The sequence below is a fragment of the Patagioenas fasciata genome, chromosome 9, assembly GCF_037038585.1.
Source record: "Patagioenas fasciata isolate bPatFas1 chromosome 9, bPatFas1.hap1, whole genome shotgun sequence".
NCBI classification, from domain to species: Eukaryota; Metazoa; Chordata; class Aves; order Columbiformes; family Columbidae; genus Patagioenas; species Patagioenas fasciata.
Genome location: NC_092528.1, coordinates 9441570 through 9462189, shown reverse-complemented (window position 1 = coordinate 9462189; position 20620 = coordinate 9441570). Strand labels below are relative to the sequence as shown.

The 20620-nt window shown below is 49.7% G+C and overlaps 1 protein-coding gene across 2 annotated transcripts in view; it reads left to right on the top strand.

The window, feature by feature from the left end:
- GPC1 (glypican 1) overlaps positions 1–20620 on the top strand; it is a 300200-nt gene that overhangs the window by 275452 nt on the left and 4128 nt on the right. For both annotated transcript variants that reach the window (XM_071812422.1, XM_065844359.2), the window contains 5 exons: positions 10584–10749; positions 15147–15277; positions 17945–18064; positions 18694–18827; positions 20004–20179. In XM_071812422.1, the coding sequence (XP_071668523.1) occupies positions 10584–10749; positions 15147–15277; positions 17945–18064; positions 18694–18827; positions 20004–20179 (727 nt within the window). The remainder of the gene's footprint in view (positions 1–10583; positions 10750–15146; positions 15278–17944; positions 18065–18693; positions 18828–20003; positions 20180–20620) is intronic.

Here is a 20620-nt window from a genome sequence, read left to right as displayed (position 1 = left end):
TGTAATTTGTAATAAAACTAAGCATTTATGTAAATTGGCGTCCCCCTGATCCTGAAAAGACGTTAGTGTTTGTAAATGGATGTTACAAAAATGTTATTCCATGGCACTGATGATTGGCAATAACCTCATATCACATTTATTTCCTTCTCACTGGCTGTTATCCCACCTCTCCCTCAGTTTTTGCACAGCAGAGATGTGTGTTCCTGTATTATGACAACGACTTGACGACAGGACATCGTTGTGCAGGGACAAGCTTCGCCCCAAGGAGCCATAAGGTGCCACAGTAAATTCTCTCTCCATCTGGGAGAAGCTCTCATCTGGGACCTGCTCCCACCAGGGAGGTGGCGTTTTCCTTCAGGGAGATCATCTGTTTGCTCACGTGGGGTTTAATAAGTCTCCCGTGTGGTCTAATAAGTCTCCTGTGTTCAGACTGCAGTCACCTGTACCTAGAGACAGCTCTACAGGGCCTGGTAAGACATGGTTCACACAGGAGTTCAGCCTCAGGTCTGGCTTTAACAAACCAAGGGGAGGTGATGTGAGACAGAGCCCTGCAGGGTCTCCACCTGGCACACAGGTCAGGGGAAGGAGTGGGTCCCACAGGAGCTGGAGTCACCCCCAGGGATGGAATGCAGCTCACCACAGCCAGATACAAACAACTGCTGGAGCTTTGCAGGTCTGACTGTGTTCAGGAGGACTGAAGTCCCAGGAGCTGAGAAGCCTGTGGCACTTCTGACACCTCTGCCTGTGAAAACCAGCTTAGACTACAGACTGAAACAAGGTCTTGCACCTTCAGGGACTAGTTTCTGCAGCAGCTCCTGCAGTCGCTCCCTCCTGCTTGCGCACAGCCCCTGGCACAGCCACCGAGATTTGCCTGCTGCCGGGCACCGCAGGGCTGCGGGTGCAGGCGGTTTCCAGCACTGCCGTATGTAAAACTAGGGAAAGAGTTTTCCAATAAAGTTGGAATCTGTTTGGACAGATTCAAATCGAGCTGGATGGGTAGCATGCAGTGTTGAACACATCCTTCTGTATTTCAGATATTACTTGCCAGTATTTCTATCTGTTATTATGTTTAAATCACAACCCTTCAGAGATAAAAACCCATAGGCGTTCTGAATATAATAGAAATAATGCAGGCAAGCAGATATATGTCTCCCATATTTACCTGGTGGTTAAAAGTCAATTGAATCTAGTTTTCAAAGGACTGAAAATTGTACCAGCTGGAAATAATTGCATCAGATGAACAGAGCAGGGAGTGTGTTGAATAGGCAAGTGGTGGCTTGCCGTATTTTCCTCCAGAGGGAGAGGAGCGTGACAGCAGTCTCTATCCACATGAATCTTCCTTATTTTAATATCTGAAGGCAGTGAGGCACTAGGCAGGAATCCGATGGCACAGATCCTTCCGGTCAGCTGTGGGTCCTGCCCGTGTGTCCAGTGTCCTTCGCAGGCTGTGCTGCTTCTGGAGCCATTGGCACTGCTGGCTGCAGAGGGAGCCGGGGCTGACTCTGCTCCATGTTTCCCTGCCTCAGTTTGGCTGGGTTACCCTAGCCTTCTCTTTTTTTTTTTTATTTTTATTTTTCTGAGTCTGTAAAACGGTCGTTTGGATGCTGGGCTGGTTGGAATGGACCCAAGCAGCCTGTTGAGCCTCAGGCTTCACACCACCTCTGGTCTGATGGAGTGCGAAGGGCACGGATTTGGCATCAGGCTCTGTCCTCTCTGTCCCTCACCCTGTGTCGAGCTGACTGCAGCAAGGTGAGAGCAAGAGAGTCCCCCAAACTGCGGGGTCGTCTGTGTCCTGCCCCTGCCACCAGACCCCAGCACGGCCACCACCCTGCGTGGTGCGCCTGCCCCCGCTCACTTTCTGATCCCTCACAGGGGTGTGGAAACATGCTTGATGTATCTTGAATGATGGGCTTGGTAAGGCTTAAAACTCACTGTGCTCCGAGGACTCGTGGCTGCGCATTTGTGGAAGGAAGGTGCAAAATAATGACTGAAGTGATTATACAATTCATTAGACTTTGAAAGAATCATATTTCTGTCAGCCCCGCAGCTGTTTCTCTTAAGAGTTTTATTCTGAAAGATTGGAAAGCTTGGTTCATTTAACACACATCAAGGTGCTAATTACATCAAGGCTGGCATAAACATGCACAAGGCAGCTGCTGACCATGTGGAGGGAGAGCGGGGGTCTGCTCTTCATACCGGCTCCTCCATGCCAGGAGAGGGCTGGGAGCACCTGCAGCTCCTGTTTCTTTCACCGAGGAAACTGGATGCTGATGACCTGGTGCACGAAGCAGCCATGGCCCTGATTTCCAGTTTGCACACGTGGAAATGCAAAGAGCAGCATAGCCCTGCTTTTTTTTTTTTGGTTGTGGGATTTGAGGTTCCTTCCGTGGGGAGACTGTAAAAATGACAGGTTTCCCAACATGAAATTGCCATGTTGCAGATAGCTCCAATCACAGAGCCAGCCAGCTCCCTAGAGAAATAAACCTGTCCTCCCGGTGCCAGTCTTGCTATAAAAGAGAGGGCAAGGCTGGCTTTCCGAGTCCATTTCTGGCTGCTGTGCATCCTGCGGATGGCTTGACAGCGCCAGCCCCACAGGATCCACTCCCTGCTTGGCCTTTCTTTGTAGCTGCTGTTCTTCATGCTGACAACCTTATCCCAATTGTACAATTCCAGCCAAAGGATTTGGGGTAATTGGAGTGGCTCTGAACACCCTCCTGCATTTCCCAGTGCGCACAGCCTGATCTATGAATTGAAGAGCTGACCTGTTTTCCCTTAAACACTACCTCAGAATGGGTTTTTCACAGCTGGCAGGAAAAACTTCTCTTACTTTATCACCTGCAATCAAAATATGCATGAGAAGGTAAGCCAGAGTGCTACAGAAGCCTCGACTGTGGCTGCCTGTGTAGCTGTGCTCAGCCATTAAGCCTCGGGAGGTCTCCAGCTTCCTGCCTCTAGAAAGCTGCCTGCTGGCTTAGAGCATCTCTTGGTCTGGAAACCTAAGTTACCTGATGTTGCCAGGTTTAACTGCTGCTTCTGGAGGTTGCAGTGGCCATTCAGACAGTAAGTCCTTCTACCTGGAAAGATATACCGGAGCGTTCATGCAGGCACGTTTTGACATATATCTGATGCGTCTGGAGGTATTTTGTCTTCACCTCAGCGCTCCCTGCGTCATGCCAGAACTGCAGCCAGGTGCTACAGGTCCCTCTGCCCACCTTGGGTCTGTGCTATTCCTTGGAGACTTGAGCCAGGAAGGGGACTGGGAGAGCAGCCACAGAACAAAACCTTTGCTGACAGTGTTTGGGACTTCTCGATCCATCAGCCAACCTGCCTGCATCCCTGTGACAAGCTCTGGGGGGTTGACAGCCCTTCCAACAGCTTTTATTTTTCACCCAGGCCTCTTTCTCCATCCCTAAATCTCTCCCCTCTACCTAACCCTGCTTCCCCTGGGAAGCAAGGCACAGATGGCTCACAGCAGCCTGGGGCTGAATGTGCAAGGGGAGAGAGGGGGTAGGAAAAATACCAGTAAGAGCTCAGCTAATTTTGATGGTGTTAAATGCCTTTCAGATGTATTTAAAGGCCCCTGAAGGCCGAGGAGTCCCATCGCCTTGCAGCTAGGCTGCAGGTTCTCATTTGCTTTTAAGCCAGGCTTCAAAAGGAGAAAGGATTTGGGGTTGGAGTTTTTTCTTTTTTCCTTTTTTCTTGTCTTTTCCTTGTTTGAAGCCAGCACTTCAAAAGCAGCATCTGCAGCTTGGCTGCAGGTTCTGGGTGCTGAAGGAGCCGGCCACCTCCCGATGGGCACGGGGGAGCAGAGCTGGGCTCCCCCCTCACAGCGGCCAGAGCCGGGCGTGCTGTGCCCGCAGCCCAGCCACACGCCGTGCTGCTGCAGCAGCCGCTCAGTGCTGCCAGTGTTCAAATGACTTTCCAGATGCCTGTGGCTTCCTAAAGCTCAGTCTTTCTCCACAGCTCAGGAAGCTGGGAGGGGAAGGGAGGATCATTGCTCTGTCAAAAAGACCCTATAACTCCTTGACGTGATGTATTGAGCTTATCCCAGCACTAGTGCCTCTTCGGTTGCTGGTCCCTGGGGCCAGCTTCTCTGCATCCCATGCTTTGTTCTTTGGTCTTCCCAGCCACCTTTTCAGGAAATAATTGGCTTGGATAAAGAAATGCTTTTTGGAGTGAGGAGGGTATAGCTGCTTTCAGCTAAAAGAGACTGAGAGCTTGTGAAAACTCGTATCATCACTTCTATGATCTTTTCTGTGCCATGATGTTACCCGGGGTGTTTCAGAGGCTCTTAGATACTTCCCAAGCAGTAGGCATTAGGGTAACGGCAGAAAAACATCTCTTCTTTGCACCTCTCTGTCTGTGTGACCTGTCAAATGAGGTCCCGGTTCAGAAGGGTAAAAACCTCCCACTGTTGTAGATTCAGAGAAGTCCAGGCTCAGGCCAGGAGGAACTGCATCCCTCTCTTGCATCCCTGGTGACCTGCACCAGACCTTACACTGAAAAGAAGAGTGCAAATCAGTCAGTGGTGTTGGAAAATCAATGTTTAACCTGTGGAGGTGCTTTAGTGAAAGAACACATAATGGTGAGGCAGAGAGAACTGTCCCATGGCATTATGAAACATCCTTTTAGTTATCTCTGAGTTTGTGTGTCTGTGCACTTGTGTTGAACATGCAAGTCACAAGTTTGATTTGTTCTTTAAAGACACAGAGGAAGGATGAGAAGGCTTTTTCCTGTGCTCCGGAAAAATCTCACCCATTTTGACTAGAGTGCTGCCCTGCTGCTGTGTCCTACAGAGACTAAAGCCCTGGCCATCCCAAAAGCCATCTGCACTCAAGTGCCTTCAATCCGTCCAGTGTCTGTGTCTCATCTGTTGGAGCTGATTGCTTTCCCCTTGTACAAGTAGTTTCACCTCCCCGGTGTCTTTGCTTCAGAAAGTTTATAACTGTTCTGAAGTTATGTTTTAGGTAATATGAAGGATAACTTAGCTCTTCTTGAATGTGTCTCAGTGCAAGGAGATGGAGTAAGTGACTGCTCGTTATCCCTGAGCCCCCTGTGTTTCTGTGATTCTCTGCTTGGAAAGCATAACAATAAAATACATCGCAAGAGTTGCGGATTTATTTTGTTAGAAGCCTTTCACACTGAATGTTTTCTAAATTGGCTGGGTGGTGGCAAGAAACCCAGCTAGCGACTAATCCCCCAGCCCATCCTCTCAGCAAATTGCTTGCAAAAGTCATTAATTTTACTGTAATTGATTTAAACATTGCTCAGGAGGAGGAAAAAATGAGGGGAAAAATGCCACTCCAAATGCTGAGAGTTATGTGTTCTCATTTTTTCTGCTGTATTATCTCCATACGTGTCCATTCTCTGCTCGCTGTGTTGCAAACGCGGGTGCGGAACTGTCGCAGGGTGAGCCCGAGCTCAGGGGGCACGTTGGGCAGCTGTGCGAGGAGCCGTGCAGCCCCAAGTGCTCCAGCTCCCTCCCAGTCACGGTACAAGAGAGTCTGCAAAGACCTTTTGCTGTGGCAAAGCGCCTGCCTCCAGCAACTCACATCTGATCAAGTGGCTCCCTCGACAAAGCACGGGCACATCAAGCTTTGGAAAGTAGCCATGGAAAAGCACAGAGCTCGGCCGCTTGCAATGAGCCACAATCATGGGGTAATACCTGATAACAACCTCCCTGAAATGTCAGCCCTTGTGGTGGAATGGGGCATTTTATGAGGCAGCCACCTGTTCCTGTTGCATTACTTCATTGCTACTCGAATCAGCTACTGTATCCCCAGCTCTAAAATAGTTTTAATTAACAGGATATATTGGCCAATACTGATTTGTCCCCTATTTTGGGTATATCTTAGAAGATAATTGTTTTTCCTTATCACTTCATCACTGGGCTTACACTTTAGGGACTGTACCCACTGATGTCACTGGGATCAGAACGGAGTCTGTGGATTTTAACTTTGTATAGCATATTTATTTATACCTCTGATTAATGAATGAGGAGTGCCCTGGCTCCAAGCCTTATCTCCCACTAATCGTTTATTTTCAGATCCTTGGGAAATGGCTTCTCCAATGTATTGTGTGTGTTCTCTGGACATCTTAATGCAGTTTCTAGGTCACTGAGCTAAGAAAGGACTATAGATGCCACTAAAGTTGACGGAGAACTGTCTCCTTCAAGGAGGACCAGCCACAGGCTGGGCCAGGTTGACAGTACTTAGAGAAATCAATTATTGTCATGTACTGTCTTCATGCTGTGCCAGATCATTTAAAGATGAAGAGATGATGTTAGCTTTCACTCTGTCTGCAGGAGTTTGCATGCTCCTGCTTTCAGGCCACCTGCGATTAATAGAGGACGTTGCGTATAGATCTATCAGCAATTGCAAATGTGCGCTGGGAAGCCAGAGGGTTCTCTGTCAGGTCGTAGCTGTTGGGCAGGGGGTAGGTCATAATGTTTCAGGTTCTTTTAAAGGCAGAAGGATGAAAGCAGAAGCACAAGGAAATGAAGGTGTTTCAGTGTGCAGGTGGAGGTCAGTCTTGACTTTGCCAGCCTGGAGAAACTGCTTCGCTCTCTCTGTGGGGGTGTTTATCTAAAACAAGCTGCCATAGGGGGCACATGGTCTCATGGTTCCAGCCCAAGGAGCTCTTTTCTCCAGTGCCACTGCTGGGCTCGGCTGTACCCCAGACATGACCAGGGTACAGAACGTTCCTGGCTGCGGAGCTCTCCTGGTTCTGTTGCTCTATCCACACAGGGGAGGGAATCTCAGCCCCTCCTAACTGGACTAACTGGGGCTGGGATTGCTCTGTGTGGATACAGCATACCTGAAAAAACCCTGGAAATTTACTTCAGCAAACTAATCCACGAGGACTAAGAGATGCCTGCAGGGCTCCATTCCTTAACATGCTGCAAATTTCCCAAAGGGAAGGTGTAGGATTGGTGCTGGGAGGGGCTCTGGGAGCCCCAAGTCCTGGCTCTCCTGTGCCCTGCATGGAGCAGAAGTCCATGGGCTGGATGGAACGATGAGAAACAGAGCTCTGGCCAAGCAAAACATGCGGAGAATACCCTCCAAAAAATCCTCTTCCTGCACTCTCATCCCTCTGTTCTCAGTTCAGCTCTGCAGCCTGCCTGTGAAAAAGGAGTGCTGCTGCCAATGGGAGAGGTTTGACTTGTCTTTGAGGAAAGGGAGTGGAGCTTGGCCTCTTCCACCTGCACAAATTCATACTCATCCTTGCTGCCAATAAATTAAGTTGAACACTTGACACCTGCCAGATTCAGTGGAGCAGCAGCTGGTGGTGGATGTGTCACCTGCTTATCTTCAGAGAGGCTCTGTGGCAGGGGTGCCACCTCACCTGGGTGCTGCAGGGTCCTCATGCCTAGGGCAGCATGTCACTCCATTGTCCTCCGGGAGACAAAGCCACCTTGTGAGAGTGACAGGCTGGCAGTACACACACAGCTCCTCTCTGACATCCCGAAATTACCCTTACTGAGGAGCAAAAGCAGCTTTTCCTCCGAAAACCCTCAGGAGCTGAGCCTGAATCTCAGGAGCCACTGTCACAGGTGGTGTCGCTGGGGATAGGCGGTTTTGTCTGGCTGGCAGCCGTGGTCAGGGGGAAGTGGATGGCAGGACGACAGGCAGCTGTCTGCATCACAGGGAGCCTGGGCAGCTACCCGTGCTCGCCTGTCGTGCCAGAGGCCAGATGGAGTAGGTGGGCACTGAGGAGGGGGACACACCGCTGCTCCCCTTCTGCAGCTCTGCATGGTGGCAGAGCACGGGGCCCCTGCACGATTACTCTCCGGTAGCTGAGGGACTGCTGTGCTCAGGTGTGAAGATCCTTTCTGTTTTGTCAGAAAATGACATGCACAAAAACAAGTGCAGAGACCAGGATAAATTCTGCAAGCAGAAATACTTTTGAAATGCCCACCGGGCCTGTTACATGCTTCATTTAAATATGGGCTCACTGTGGTCACCTGGGTGGCTCCAGTACAGTTGCTGGGTTTACACAGTAGTTTAAAGCTAAGCATGTTAGGGATGCTTTTCTGAGCCAAGATCTGTCACTTGCCTCTCTCTGTGTCCCACATGGGATCTGGCAGGGTACCAAATAGCTTTGTTTTTTGACTGCTGGTGTCTCTCCTCCCTGCACTGGATGACTGGTCCACACTCCCCGGTAGTGTTTCTTGCGCTCTCCCATTCCAGCCAAAGCACTTCAGCTCCCTCCACTCCACAGGCCTGCACCATTCAATTGCAGATGTACGTGGGTGCAGGCAAAGCATCTGGCTTCTCTCTGCCTCCCGTCAGGACTGGGGAAGGCCTCACGTTTCAGGGCTCAGCTATGTGACTCATTTGTGCCAGAGCTCCCTGAATACTGCAACCCAGTTGGTGCTGTGTGAGGTTCCAGTGCTCCGCGACTACGGCTGGACATGCCAGGATGAGCAGGACAGGGTGTGCCAGTAAAACACGGAGACAGAGTTGTGTTCAGGACCTGGTTGCATACACAGGTTATATGCTCTGTTGGGGGCTTCCCTGTATAATTCATGTTCGTGAACGTTCTGCCTGGGAGGGAGAGGTCACAGCTCTATTCCTAGTTTCATCTCCTGGTGTCTGTGTAAATGTTCTGATTTCAGAAGGTCTTCAGCTACAACCTGTGTTAGTGTTCAGCATGCATTTACCTGTTGTCTTTTCAGTCACTATTCAGTCATGGTTATTTAAACGCCGAGATGAAAAATAAACTCTCCTTTTGTTTGCCTGTCCCTCTGCTTTGTTCCATACCATCTCAGATCACTGAGGCAGGAGGCAGCGGTGCCTTCACCGACTGCTCCTGGGGATGGAGCAAGCGATGCGGCGGGACAAAGCCTCCATCTCCTGGCAGCAGAGCTGCACAGCAGCCAGGCAATGGTTCCTCTCTGCAGGACTTGTCCCAGAAAGGAGACAGAGAGCTCATCTGGAGAGCAGAGCCAGGCCCTGGCCTGCCTGGTGTTCTCTGCACAGCTCAGCCCCCCTGGCCACGGTGGGGCGCAGCGTTTAATCTGCAGGGATTTCAGGGCTTGTTCTGGCTGCTGAGGCAGGGAAGGAAGCCATCTCCATTTGGGTTCTCTCTCTGAGACCTAGAAATTTTTTTCCTGGTCCTGAAGAAGGTTCTCACAAGGTTATTTTAATGCATTGCTCGCTGCCCCAGCACTGTCCAACATCTGTTTCCCAAGGCTGACTGGAAGTGAGGTGCATGCAGTTTCAGGAGGGGAGAGGCTTAGAGATTTTCTCTCTTGGCCTCTGATAGTGGGCTCAGCATGTTCACGTTCTCCTCAGAGTACCTCAGAACTGAATCTTTCTGGAGTCCTACAGAAGAAAGTTAAGAGGCCATGTTGAAAGTATTTTTCACAAGTAATAAAGAGTTTGGGGCAGTTCTCAGCATCACGGCTGCAGCTTGAGGCTCAGGGATTTTTCCATGTTGAAATTTGCCCCTTCCATCACCTTCCATCCTTTTGGGCTCCTTGTGACTGCCAAGTACCTGGGTACCAAGGGAAATTTGCATGCAGACACTTCTGTTTATTTTTGTAAATAGTTTTAAAAGAATGACAAGGGAATTGCAAACGGATCTGAGCAAAGATAGAAAAAGACCACAAAGGAGAAAACACTTCAGTAATAAGACTGGGGAGCACTGAGCTCTGCCAGCATCTCTGCAGGGTCTGCCAGGTTGTTATTCATCCCCCAACTTACACAGACAGCCCCTTGCCTGTGGCAGTTGGAGGGGGACACTGTCCCATGACTGGTGGTCTGGGGGGACTGAGACATACTGCAGAGGCTGCCACCCTGCTCTGCACCTGCTCTGGCTCTGTGCTTATGGGACCAGGGTAGTTTAATTAAAGGTGGCAAAACCCCCTCCAGGGTCACCTCTGCGAAGCACCGGCTGCACATGCAGAGCCTGCAAGCCGCTGTCACAGCGTGTGTTGGGCCCTTCACCAGCTGCCTGCGGCTCCTGAAGTTCTTTCAGAGAGTAATCACATCCCCATGTCAAGTGCTCTCAACTGCCTGTATTTTTGGAATTGTTCAAGTCGTTCCCCAACACCATTCTTCTTTGCAAAGATGCCAGCTGAGAGCTTTCCATGTCCAGACCCCCGCTGTGCGTCCCCCCAGGAAGCTGGAGATGCAGTTTGTGCTGGGACACCTGCATCTGCCGGGTGGTGACAACAAACCCTCCATGAAGGAAGGGCACAGTGGTGGCACTGGTTGCAGAGGGGCCAGGGCACATGTGTACCATGTGTCAGGGTCACAGCTATAGCCAGCAGGCAGCCCAGGCTGTCCTTGTGCTACCAGACCTGTCTGGAAGGGGGATGGTGCTCACATCTGGGTTTTTCTCAGAACTCTGGATTTAAACACAGCCCGAGGAACTAGCAGTTGCCTCGGGGGTCCCATCCCTCTGACAAGGATGACAACCAAGGAAGGGTGGGGGGAAGAAGAGGTGGTGAGAGGGGAAGCCCAGGCATCTCTACTGCTTTTCAGATCACGCCAACCTCCTTCACCCCAGGGAAGGGGGGAGTTGGCCCCTTGCCCCCCCAACCAGCTTGTGTGCCTGACTCCCATCTGTCTCCCCAGGTCCCTCTCAGCCACGAGTGCACCCGCGCCATCATGAAGCTGATGTACTGCCCACACTGCCGGGGCATGTCCAGCGTGAAACCCTGCAACAACTACTGCCTCAACGTGGTGAAGGGCTGCCTGGCCAACCAAGCGGACCTGAACACTGAGTGGAAGTACCTGATGGGTAAGATGACCTTCCTCTGATGCAGCACAGCTGCCTCTTGTGGCACTTTTTGAACCCTCTGAGGCAGGGTTCGTCCAGTAAAGAAAGGACTATGGAAGGCCCTTTTACACTACAATTTCTGTTTGTGATCTCACACCTAGAAGCTATTGCAGAACATTTTGCTGAGCTTTAGTACCATTTAAAAGGACACTGCTGGGCTGACTACCAGGGGCTTAAAGAGTTTTCATCTTGCCTGTGCCTCAGTTGGGATTGCCTGCACTTGGCATGCTAGTGATTCTTCCTTCTCTCTCAAATGTTGAAGCTTAGGGACAGATCTGGCCACATGTACTCTGTCAGAGCTGCCTCCTTATCCATACATGAGCATTTGTGCAAGCAGAGGAGAAGTACTTGCTGCTCGCCTTGTGAGATCGACTAGAGACATGAAGCCATGAACCGTTTCCATGGGTGGAAAGCAAAGGGATCAGAGTCATGTACTTCTAAACATAAAGAGATGTCTTAAACACACAGGGAGGGAGGAGTTACAGGCATCACCAAGAATGGGAAAATTAGACTTGTATTTTAAATAAGAGTTAATTTTCTTTTAACTTTGTCACGAAACTAAGATGACAGATATTTTAAAGTAAGTTGTATGTGTATAGAGGTGCCCATTTCATTGAGTTTAAAGCCAGAAATATCACTGTGATAGTGTAATCTGATCTCCAATGAAACACAGGCTGGAGAACTTCAACCACGCATTTCTGCAGGAAATTCTCCATTGCCTGATCAGACTCGAGTATCTCTTTTAAGAGACCTCCTGTGTCACTCAGCTATTTTTCCAGAGGCCCGTGGCTCCTGGTTTAAATGTGAACTGTTGCTGAGAGTGGCTTGTGAAGCTGACAGACATGGGTTGAGGCTGGTTAGAGTCTGTGTTTAGAAAACGGTGTGTTTGTGTTGCAGTGCACATCCTCTCCCTATCTGCAGCCCATCGGGGTGGTGGTTTGCTGTGGTGAAGCTCCCGCTCTTCCTTGTGCCCACAGCATCACCCAGCATGCTCCTCTTACTCTCCCAGGTTGTACATTTAGGCCTGGAGTGATCTGAGACCTGAGGGAGCCTTGATGTTTGTCTGGGCTGGAGAAAGGCAGGTGCACCAGAGGAGAGGAGCTTTGAGCTCGGCCTTTTCCCTTGCCTTGGCACACACTGCCTGGCCAGCAAGGCTGCCAGCACACTAGCCAGCTGCAAACTGGCAGGCTGGCTCAGGGTTGATGCATGGTGGTGTAACAAGAAAAATCCCGAAGTTCCAGGAGTGTCATCTGCCTGTCAAGGGACATTGCAAAATATGCAGCGAACCACTGCACAGGGAGGCCAGTGCTCGGTGAGGTGCAGTGGCCAGCTGCCCCCTCGTGCCCAGGGCTAATGAACCCCATCGCAACTTACAGCAGCTAATTGGAAGCATTCCCCATGAGAATGACTCAGGAAGCTGCTGCAGCAGAGAGGGAGGAATATTCCCTTCCCCGAGGGTTTACACCAGGACTTTGATGGCACTTTCGCCTTTCTGAGGAGAGCAAGCCAACCGTTCCTGTCACTGCTCTCCTGGCAGGATGACGGCTGTCTCCTGAAAGGTCAGTGTACAGCTCTCTTTGATTGACAGGGATGCAATTCCAGATGCATTTTGCACTTATTCTGGCTTCCTCTTCCCCAAGAGACACTGTCAAGGGGTGATGGCTCGGAAGAAATTGGAGCTTCTTTCAAATTTCAGTTTTACATTTTAGTGTCAGAGGTCACAATTTGATCAAGGGCTGCAGCAGGACATAGGGTCGAAGGTTCACTGACGATGTCTACTCTTCTCACTTCTCCAGGCCCTTCCTTGTATCTGGAGAGGATTTTGTTACACTAAACACTGAGTTGCTCTTTCAGTTTGGCAAACTAGGGCAGGTCAAATTAAGGGACATTTTTATAGTAAGTCAAATTCAAATGTAATTTATCAATAATTTGGGGTGCAGTCTATGATTTAAATTGTATCTCGACATTGGTGCCTCTGCAAGCTAAAATTGCTTGGAAGGTGCAGTCTCAAAGATGACACCACAGCCCCTGAGTGGCAGCAGTTAAACTGCAAGCTCTTTATTGTTGCAGGAGATGTTATTTCCCAGAATACAAGAAAAAAATAAAATATTACCCCCTTGTATGGCATGTTTAGCTTTAGAAATCAATTCTGACGTAGGACTGTGTTGCAGGAAAAGAGAGTATATTAACTTGGAAACTGTGGCCCTTGTTTCCATTCTTGCTCAAGCTAAACAGCAACATCTTTTTTTCTTTAAGTGCTTAAAATAAGTACATAATTTTTCCAAGCTGTGAGTTTGCATGTTGTTAAATCCCGTGCTATAGACCTAAGCAAAGAGTATTTTGTGATCTATGCTCCTGACTGGCTGAGGTTTGAGTCCTCCCAGTTGTTTGACTGTCACCCTTGCTCCCCGCAGGCTGGACCTGCTTTCAGACTGCAAGTCCCATGGGCGTGATCTAGTATCTTCTGTGGGTTTGTGCTGTCCCTCATTGAGTCTTTGCCTGTCTTGGTCATTCTCTGGGAGCTGTCAAGGTCTGAACATCGATCGTGTACCAGCAGAGAGAACACACTTGCTAGGACTGAGCATGCTGTTAAATTGACAACAGTGGGCTCAGCATCAGGCCTTCATTATTAACATACTGTGTCCCCTGTGAACCTAGGGCTTTGCACAAACCTCATCCAGACCTCATGGAAGTCATGGGGGGAGGCGGTTCTGCCAGATCTTGCTGCCTTGCCCAGGCGGGAGATGGAATGCTATCCCAGCAGGTTTGGTGTGGCAGTGGTCTGTGGTTGTGCCCCAGCTGGGTGGACTCCTGCTCGCAGGGAATTTGCTGTGTGGCTCAAAGATAAGCATCAGTCCTTTAAACTGGTATCATGGGTGGCACACGCACACTGTGAGTTGGAGGACGTGTTTTACCGATACTCTGTTGAACTGCCGGGTGTGATTCACCTGGTGGTTTCATCAGTCATCAGTAATGTCAGCAGTGCAAACTCTTGCTGAATAAGCTTTTCTGCAGCATCACACCATCTGCTGTGACAGTCTCTTGCCAGGCTGATGGGTGAGATCTCAGGATTTAGGGCAGAAGAATTAATCACTGCTAATTAATCACTCCAATTATGAATAGTACAGTTCTCCAACCTAGACCCTGGGATTTGACCCTCTTTGTATAGAGAAGAACCAGCACAAAGCCATCACGGTTGTTTTCTTGCATGTGGCAAGGCCACAGGACTGTGAAGCACTTTCTGTTCCAGGTGAGCATGGGACACCCCAGTGCTCTGCCAGACCTCTTGTCCTGCCAGAAGGTTTTTGGTGTGTCCTGGGAGGTGCAGACCCCACTGCAGCCATCTGGGATGACTGAACACCAACTCCCTACATGCTGAAGAATCTTACATATGGCCTGACCTCCAGGCTACTAAAGCACAAATGATAGGAAACAGAGGCAGCGATAGCATAGCAATGACTTTTAGAATTACAATTTTTGACCTGGTTAAGATTCCGTCTTTGATGTCCAAGCCCAGTTTTGGCTCTGCCCTGGAATCCCATTTAAATCTTGCTGGACACCGAGGATGTCAGCCTTCCTATGCAGTGGCATTCCCCAGTGCCCCGAACCCTGTGAGCAGCTGGAGTGCTGAGAAACAGCTCTGGAGGTGGGCAGAGGGTGGTAATTTTTTTGTAAGGCAAGCATGGTCCCAGAGCAGCCATCCAGGCAGGAGCATTTGGACAGCAGAGCTTTCCAAGGTAAGAGGAGCTGAGAGCAAGAGACACCCTTCAGTCACTCTGTCCCAGTTACCAGTTTACTTGTGGGCATTTTGGCCTACTTCTTTGCCTTACAGCCTGGTATTTCCCTAGCTGGTCGTGTGTTGTATTTCCAGAGGTGATGCTGAGAAATACTCCTTTTCTCGCCTCTTCAGTGCCACTGAAGCTATTGCTCATGTCCAGTACCTTTGGCACTTTGCTGACCTCAATCCTCCCCCTTTCTGCTGTCTGCAGTGCTTTGCTGAAGACATGCAATGAGTTATGAGGGTTAGGACCAAGTATTGCTGTGCATTACTTAGTATTTCTGCACCGTTTTCCATTTTTCCTTTCTGTAGCATCCCAGGAAATGCTGGTCACTTTGTGTAAATACAGGTTTCATTTACCTTTTGCAGGAGGTGACATCTGTTCGTTTGCCACTGAGGGTGGCTGTGCCTGTGTGCTGGGATGGGACAACAAGTGTGCATTTGGGCAATACTGAGAATGGAGAGATGTCTCCCAGCAAACCTGAAGAGACCAACAGCTTATTCTGCCTGGCATGAGCATGAGCTTTAACTGAATTCGTACAACATCTGATCAGAGGATGTCTGTGTCTTGTTTCGCTAGATTCCCTGGTCATAGTGGCTGATCGGATCAATGGACCATACAACGTAGACACTGTAATAGGGACTATTCACATGAGGATCGCTGAAGCTATTTCTAACTTGCAAGAAAACAAAGACTCCATCACAGCCAAGGTAAGTGCTTGAGCCTGGGCCTGGCAGAGGATACACCATGTGTAACTGCCAGAACCAAATGTTTCTTGTGCTTAATATTCAACTGAACTAAAGGAAATGAAGGATGAAAAAGATCACTCTTTTGATGATAGGAAACCACCCATCTTACATGGGAAACAATCGTTTCAAGTGTTTCCAGATATTCCTCCCTGCCACCTCCAGCCAGCTTCCTTTAGTTACAGACACACAACGTGGACTGTGCATGCAGTGAGGTAATGTTCTGTAGTGGGAACCCTGGGCTAGCAAGTTGTATCTCTGGGACAGAGTGGCAATCTGGCAGTCCATCTGAACAGGCTCTCAGAATGCTCACCTGTCTTTCAAGACGCGTATCATGAAGCTTTCCTCTATTGGTCCTCTAGTTCTACTCTATTTATCCCGTTAACCACAATCACCTCTACAGCTGCAGGTGAGAGAGGCTTTGGGAACGAAAACAACTCTCCAGAGGTTCTGCTTTTTGCCCAGACATTCCCCAAGTCCCGCAGCTATCCCACAGTCAGGGCAGAAATGCAGATGAAAGGTTCGGGGCAGGTCCCAGCTAGGTCTTAGAGGAGGGAAGGGCCAGAAGTCTCGCTTAGCTGAGCAGGAATTTACTGGCACACATCACAGCACTAACATGAACATGCATCCAAGCCCTCATTTAGGTTTCTTTTCTGACATGATAGGCCATATTCTTTCTTCCCTTATTAAGCAAGATTGAGATTGTCCCCAAAAAAGCAAGCCCACGATGTGGGAAACATGACAACATCTGCAAAGAAAGGTGTTTCCAAGGGACATATAGTAAATCTGGTAAAATGAAAAAGGAGTAAATAGTCTAATCGGTGTTTGACTGGAGCAGCCAAACATGTTCGATAAGCTTCTCAGTATGATCTGGTGACCAGGTGAATGTGACAGTCTTTGCTGGTGGCACTAGTAGCAGAGCTCAGGAGCTGCGTATTGCTCTCTCTGGGGAAAAACTGAAAGGAAACAATTTTGGTACAGAACCTTGTGTTTCTGCACCATGGAGCACTCTCCCCTGCTTCCTCGCACTCCTCCTCACTCCCTGTGGCTCTCAGATGGATTTCAGGCAGCAGGAGCTATTGAAAGCTGCTAACACCTATTTTCTGTCATTATGCAAGAGGCTATAAATCATCTCAGTCTGCAGGAAACATGTTCTCTCCATCAAAAATGGGCATTGCTCACATAAAACCCTTGGACTGGCAAGAGGATCGCCCTGGTACCATACTGTGCTGGAGCTGCTACCAGAGGCATTCTCCTGGAGACCTCCCAGGCCTTTAACTTCCTGAAAGAGTTGTCTCCTGGTAATAACAGTAATAGGCCAGTAAGAAAGATACAGCACTAAAACCAAATTGGTTTTATTTTGGTAGAACCAAATTGAAAATGCTCTATATGCAGTTTTCACAGGTGGGGTTTTTTGCACTGAGCAAAGGAGACATGAACAAACTAGTTTGGTGCTGAACTGCCAGTAGACCCTTGGACCCATCTAGTCAGCAGGACAGTGCACCTCAGAAGGCAGCTTTCCAGGCTGAATGTCCCTTGGACACACCAATGAAACCCGCTGTCACCAGAGGGACTCTAGTCGAGATGAAGCTGTCAGGATCCACTAGCAAAAGCATTCAGCAGCTGGCACAAGCTGCGTTAGTAACGCTCCTGTCTGAGGTCTTGATTTCACCATGCAAAGTCAAATTTGTCAATAGCTTCTGACAGCACCCTGGGAACCTCAACAAGCTTGCGGCCATCTTTTCAAATCAGATGGCTTTCTTGTGAAGGCTGGTGTTTCCTGAATCAAACCGACAGTGCAGAGGCCCTCCTGACCTTTGATGCTTTATTAAGCCTGTCTCTCCGAGCGCTCCTTGCACCAGCCCCAGCGAGGCTCAGGTGCCTGAGCACTGGCTACCTGCAGTGGAGGTGTTGCTGTCTGGACTGGTCATGCAGAGATTGGGAGAAACAACCTGGGATTTGTACCTTCAAAGTGCTTCTGGGCAGACAGCTGGGATGATGGGAGGTATCCAAAGGTAGGGAGCAGATAACTTCATCTTCCTCATTTGCCTTGAAGCATCCAACCTGACAGATTGTGACACAATTACTAATTGTCTTTGCACTCCCCTGGTCAGAGGGGGCATTCATTTGCCGTGTGTGGCTGCTGATCACAGGGATCATTGGGGTAATCCCACCTCAGTCTGTTGTCCAAATCAATGAGGCTCACACGCTCTGCAGTCTTGAATCCCATGCCACTGGTGTGATGAGTGTGGGCAACTCCCATCTTGTTCCTCCCAGAGTTTTATTTTTCAGTCATTAATAGGAGCAGGTAAAATTGTTAGAAATAATTTAATATCAACATTGGTGATTCATCCAAAAACATATGCTAATTTTGTGTTAGTGCTGAACATTTTGCTTGATAGCAGTAGGCAAAACCAGTAGCAGTGTGCTGAAAACAAATCCTGGCACAAAAGTAATCTGACCAGAAATTAAGCCAAGATCTTGAAAATCTTGCTGGTAGGAAAGATATACTTAAGAAGAGGGGGAAAAAAAAAAAAACAAACCACAAACAACCGCATATAACTGTGGAGTGCTAATTAATTTTAAAAATATTATCAAAACATAGCACAGAGACTTTGGTTTGTTTTTCAGGTTTTCCAAGGCTGTGGAAACCCTAAAATCAGCACAAAAGGCTCCAGCAGCGAGGACAAGAAAAGGCGGGTGAAGGTGGCGTTAGAAGCAAAATCCTCTTTGCAAGCACTGGAGATGCTGGTGAGTTTGCCTCCGAAGCTCCCTCCCCTCTGGCGTGCCACGGCTGACATGCTGGTGCACTCCTTCCCTAGGCGCCCTGGGAGATCAGCAAGTGCTGGTGTGACCTCAGCAGATCTGATCTTACCTCAACACAGGGTTAAGGTCTCAGGGATTTGGTGCCAAACTTACCTGAGAAGGCTCCTTGCCATTGGTGTCATTCAGCCTCAGGCGGTTCAGCCTGAATACTGGGGCCAGAGGTCCTCCTCCATGAAGATTTTGGATTCTGTGGACAATGAGCTGCAAGGTCTGCCATGGTCCCACACTTCAGAGGCTACTCACTCACAGACACCTGCCCATCACACCGTGCTGGCTCCCACCAAGGCTGCTTCTCAGCATTGCCCTCATGTCTCATAAAATGATCTTCTGGTTAATCTTATGGTACCAGAACAGTCCTTAGCATGTAACCTTCAGCATTGGGTGCTTGGGTTGACGGTTGGTCTTTAGGGGAAGTGTGGTGACACATCTCTGTTTGCATAAAAACAGACCTTGTAATGGTAAAACAGAAAAAAAACAGGCAGAATCGTTGGCCTTTCCAGAGCCCTGGGGCACCCCAGAGCTCTCATGGCACTGAGCATCCTCTTTGTTTGCAGGTTTTAGATGCCAAAGGAAATCTGACAGCTCTCAAGACTTACTGGATCACCCTGCCCGGCAGCCTGTGCAGCAAAAAAGTAATGTCCAGCTCAGCGGCAGATGACAAGTGTTGGAACGGGATGACTAAGGGCAGGTATGGAGAGGGTCAGGGTGCCAGAATAGCACCCTTCTGGGGTCAGAGAGGTAGGATTTGGTAAAAAGTGCTTATACATCATCGCAGCCAATCTGATTTCTTCCAACTGAGCAAAACATCTGTCCCTGTCCACAGAAGTGCTGTGTTTCCTGAAGAACTGATACCTAGGAATGTCAAGCCTGTTGTAATTTGCTGTGTGTTGGAGGGTTTAAGCATTGGAATGCATTCACCATGAAATAACTGTAGTTTTGTACAATTGAAGCAGTTCTGCAATTCTACATGCACTCGAAAGGCAGAAGGGCTAGATTTACCTCAAAAACTCCAGAGCTGTTGCTGCAGTTATTTACGTGTCTCTCTATCTTCCTGCTGTGAAATACTGTTTGCTCGTGAGAGGAGGCACCAGGGTGACATCAAACAGCTGCAGAAACACCTCCCACCCCTGGCTGATGGCCAAAGGATGGCTGTGAGGGCAGACAGGCAGCTGCTGGGCATGCACCTTTCTGCTCTCCATGGGCCTGCTGAGCTGGTCTCTGCCGGGCCGGCACTGGTGCCTTCAGTTCTTCCATGTTTCACGTCGTTGCCAGTAGTGGTGCAGGTCTGCAGGAGCAGACAGGCCAGGGCACTGCCAAAGGGAGTAGCCCAGCTCTGGTTGCTGGTTGACAGCTCCCAGTTAATTGAAGCTTCCCTGATGGCCTGTCTGGTTGTACTTTAGCTGGGGATATTCTGTTGTCCAGGGTGTCAGTCCTCACAGGGTTTGACCAGGGGTTGAATGTGCTCCTCAGCCTCCCAAATGGACAGAGCTTTTCCATAGCGAGTGTCACAGTGGCTCCACAGGTACCTGAGACAACCCCCCAGTCTCACACACTTTTCCTGTAGGAAACCCCTCCCATGCCCGGACAGTGCTGCTGTGAGGCCACCAGCTGCCTCCTGTAAGCTGATGTGGCCTCAGGGCAAGCCCCAGGCTCTGGTGGGGTCTGGCCATGGCAGCACCTCTCAGCCATCCCTGGAGCTGGCTGCCTCAGAGCAAACATTGGTGTATGTAGGCTGTTTGACAAGCCAGCGCCCGACTGCCAATTCTCTGGGGTTCAGAGAGGCTGGATTATCACTGGTGTCTGTAACGGGGGAAGGTGAGCTTGGCTGGGGGGAGACATCTAAACCTGTCGCCTTTCTTCACAGTTACCTACCCGAAGTGATGGGAGACGGCTTAGCTAATCAGATAAACAACCCAGAGGTGGAGGTGGACATCACCAAGCCAGATATGACCATTCGCCAGCAAATCATGCAGCTAAAGATCATGACAAACCGACTGGGCAATGCTAACATCGGAAACGACGTGGATTTCCAAGATGCAAGTGAGTTTAGCAGACCCAGAGAGGTCTGCAGCAGGCAAGAAGGGCTGGGTGGGATCTGTGCAGACCCACAGCTGGGCCCTGAGGGCAGAGAGGGGTTGTGGTGTCCTCCTGCCTTTTGGTTCAGGGCTGCAGAGGCTCTGTTCAAGTGCAGCTGACTTTCTGCGGGGTGTCTGGGGGCTGTGCTGCTCTCGGTGCCTTGCTGGAACCTCAGGTGGTGTGCCCAGACCCAGCCCAGCCCTGCTGATGGGGCCACTGTTCCCATCTGCTATGGACGTTTCCTGCTGCTGCAGCAGCGGCTGGTTAGAGTCGGCTGGAGATCAAGAATGGGCTCACATCCCATAGTGGGAGATGCAGAGAGAAGGAGGTGGCTGTGGCCAGAGCTCCTCAGGGTTACAGCAAGGGACATCACTGCCACAAAGAAGGCAGTCGGGGCTCAGTCCA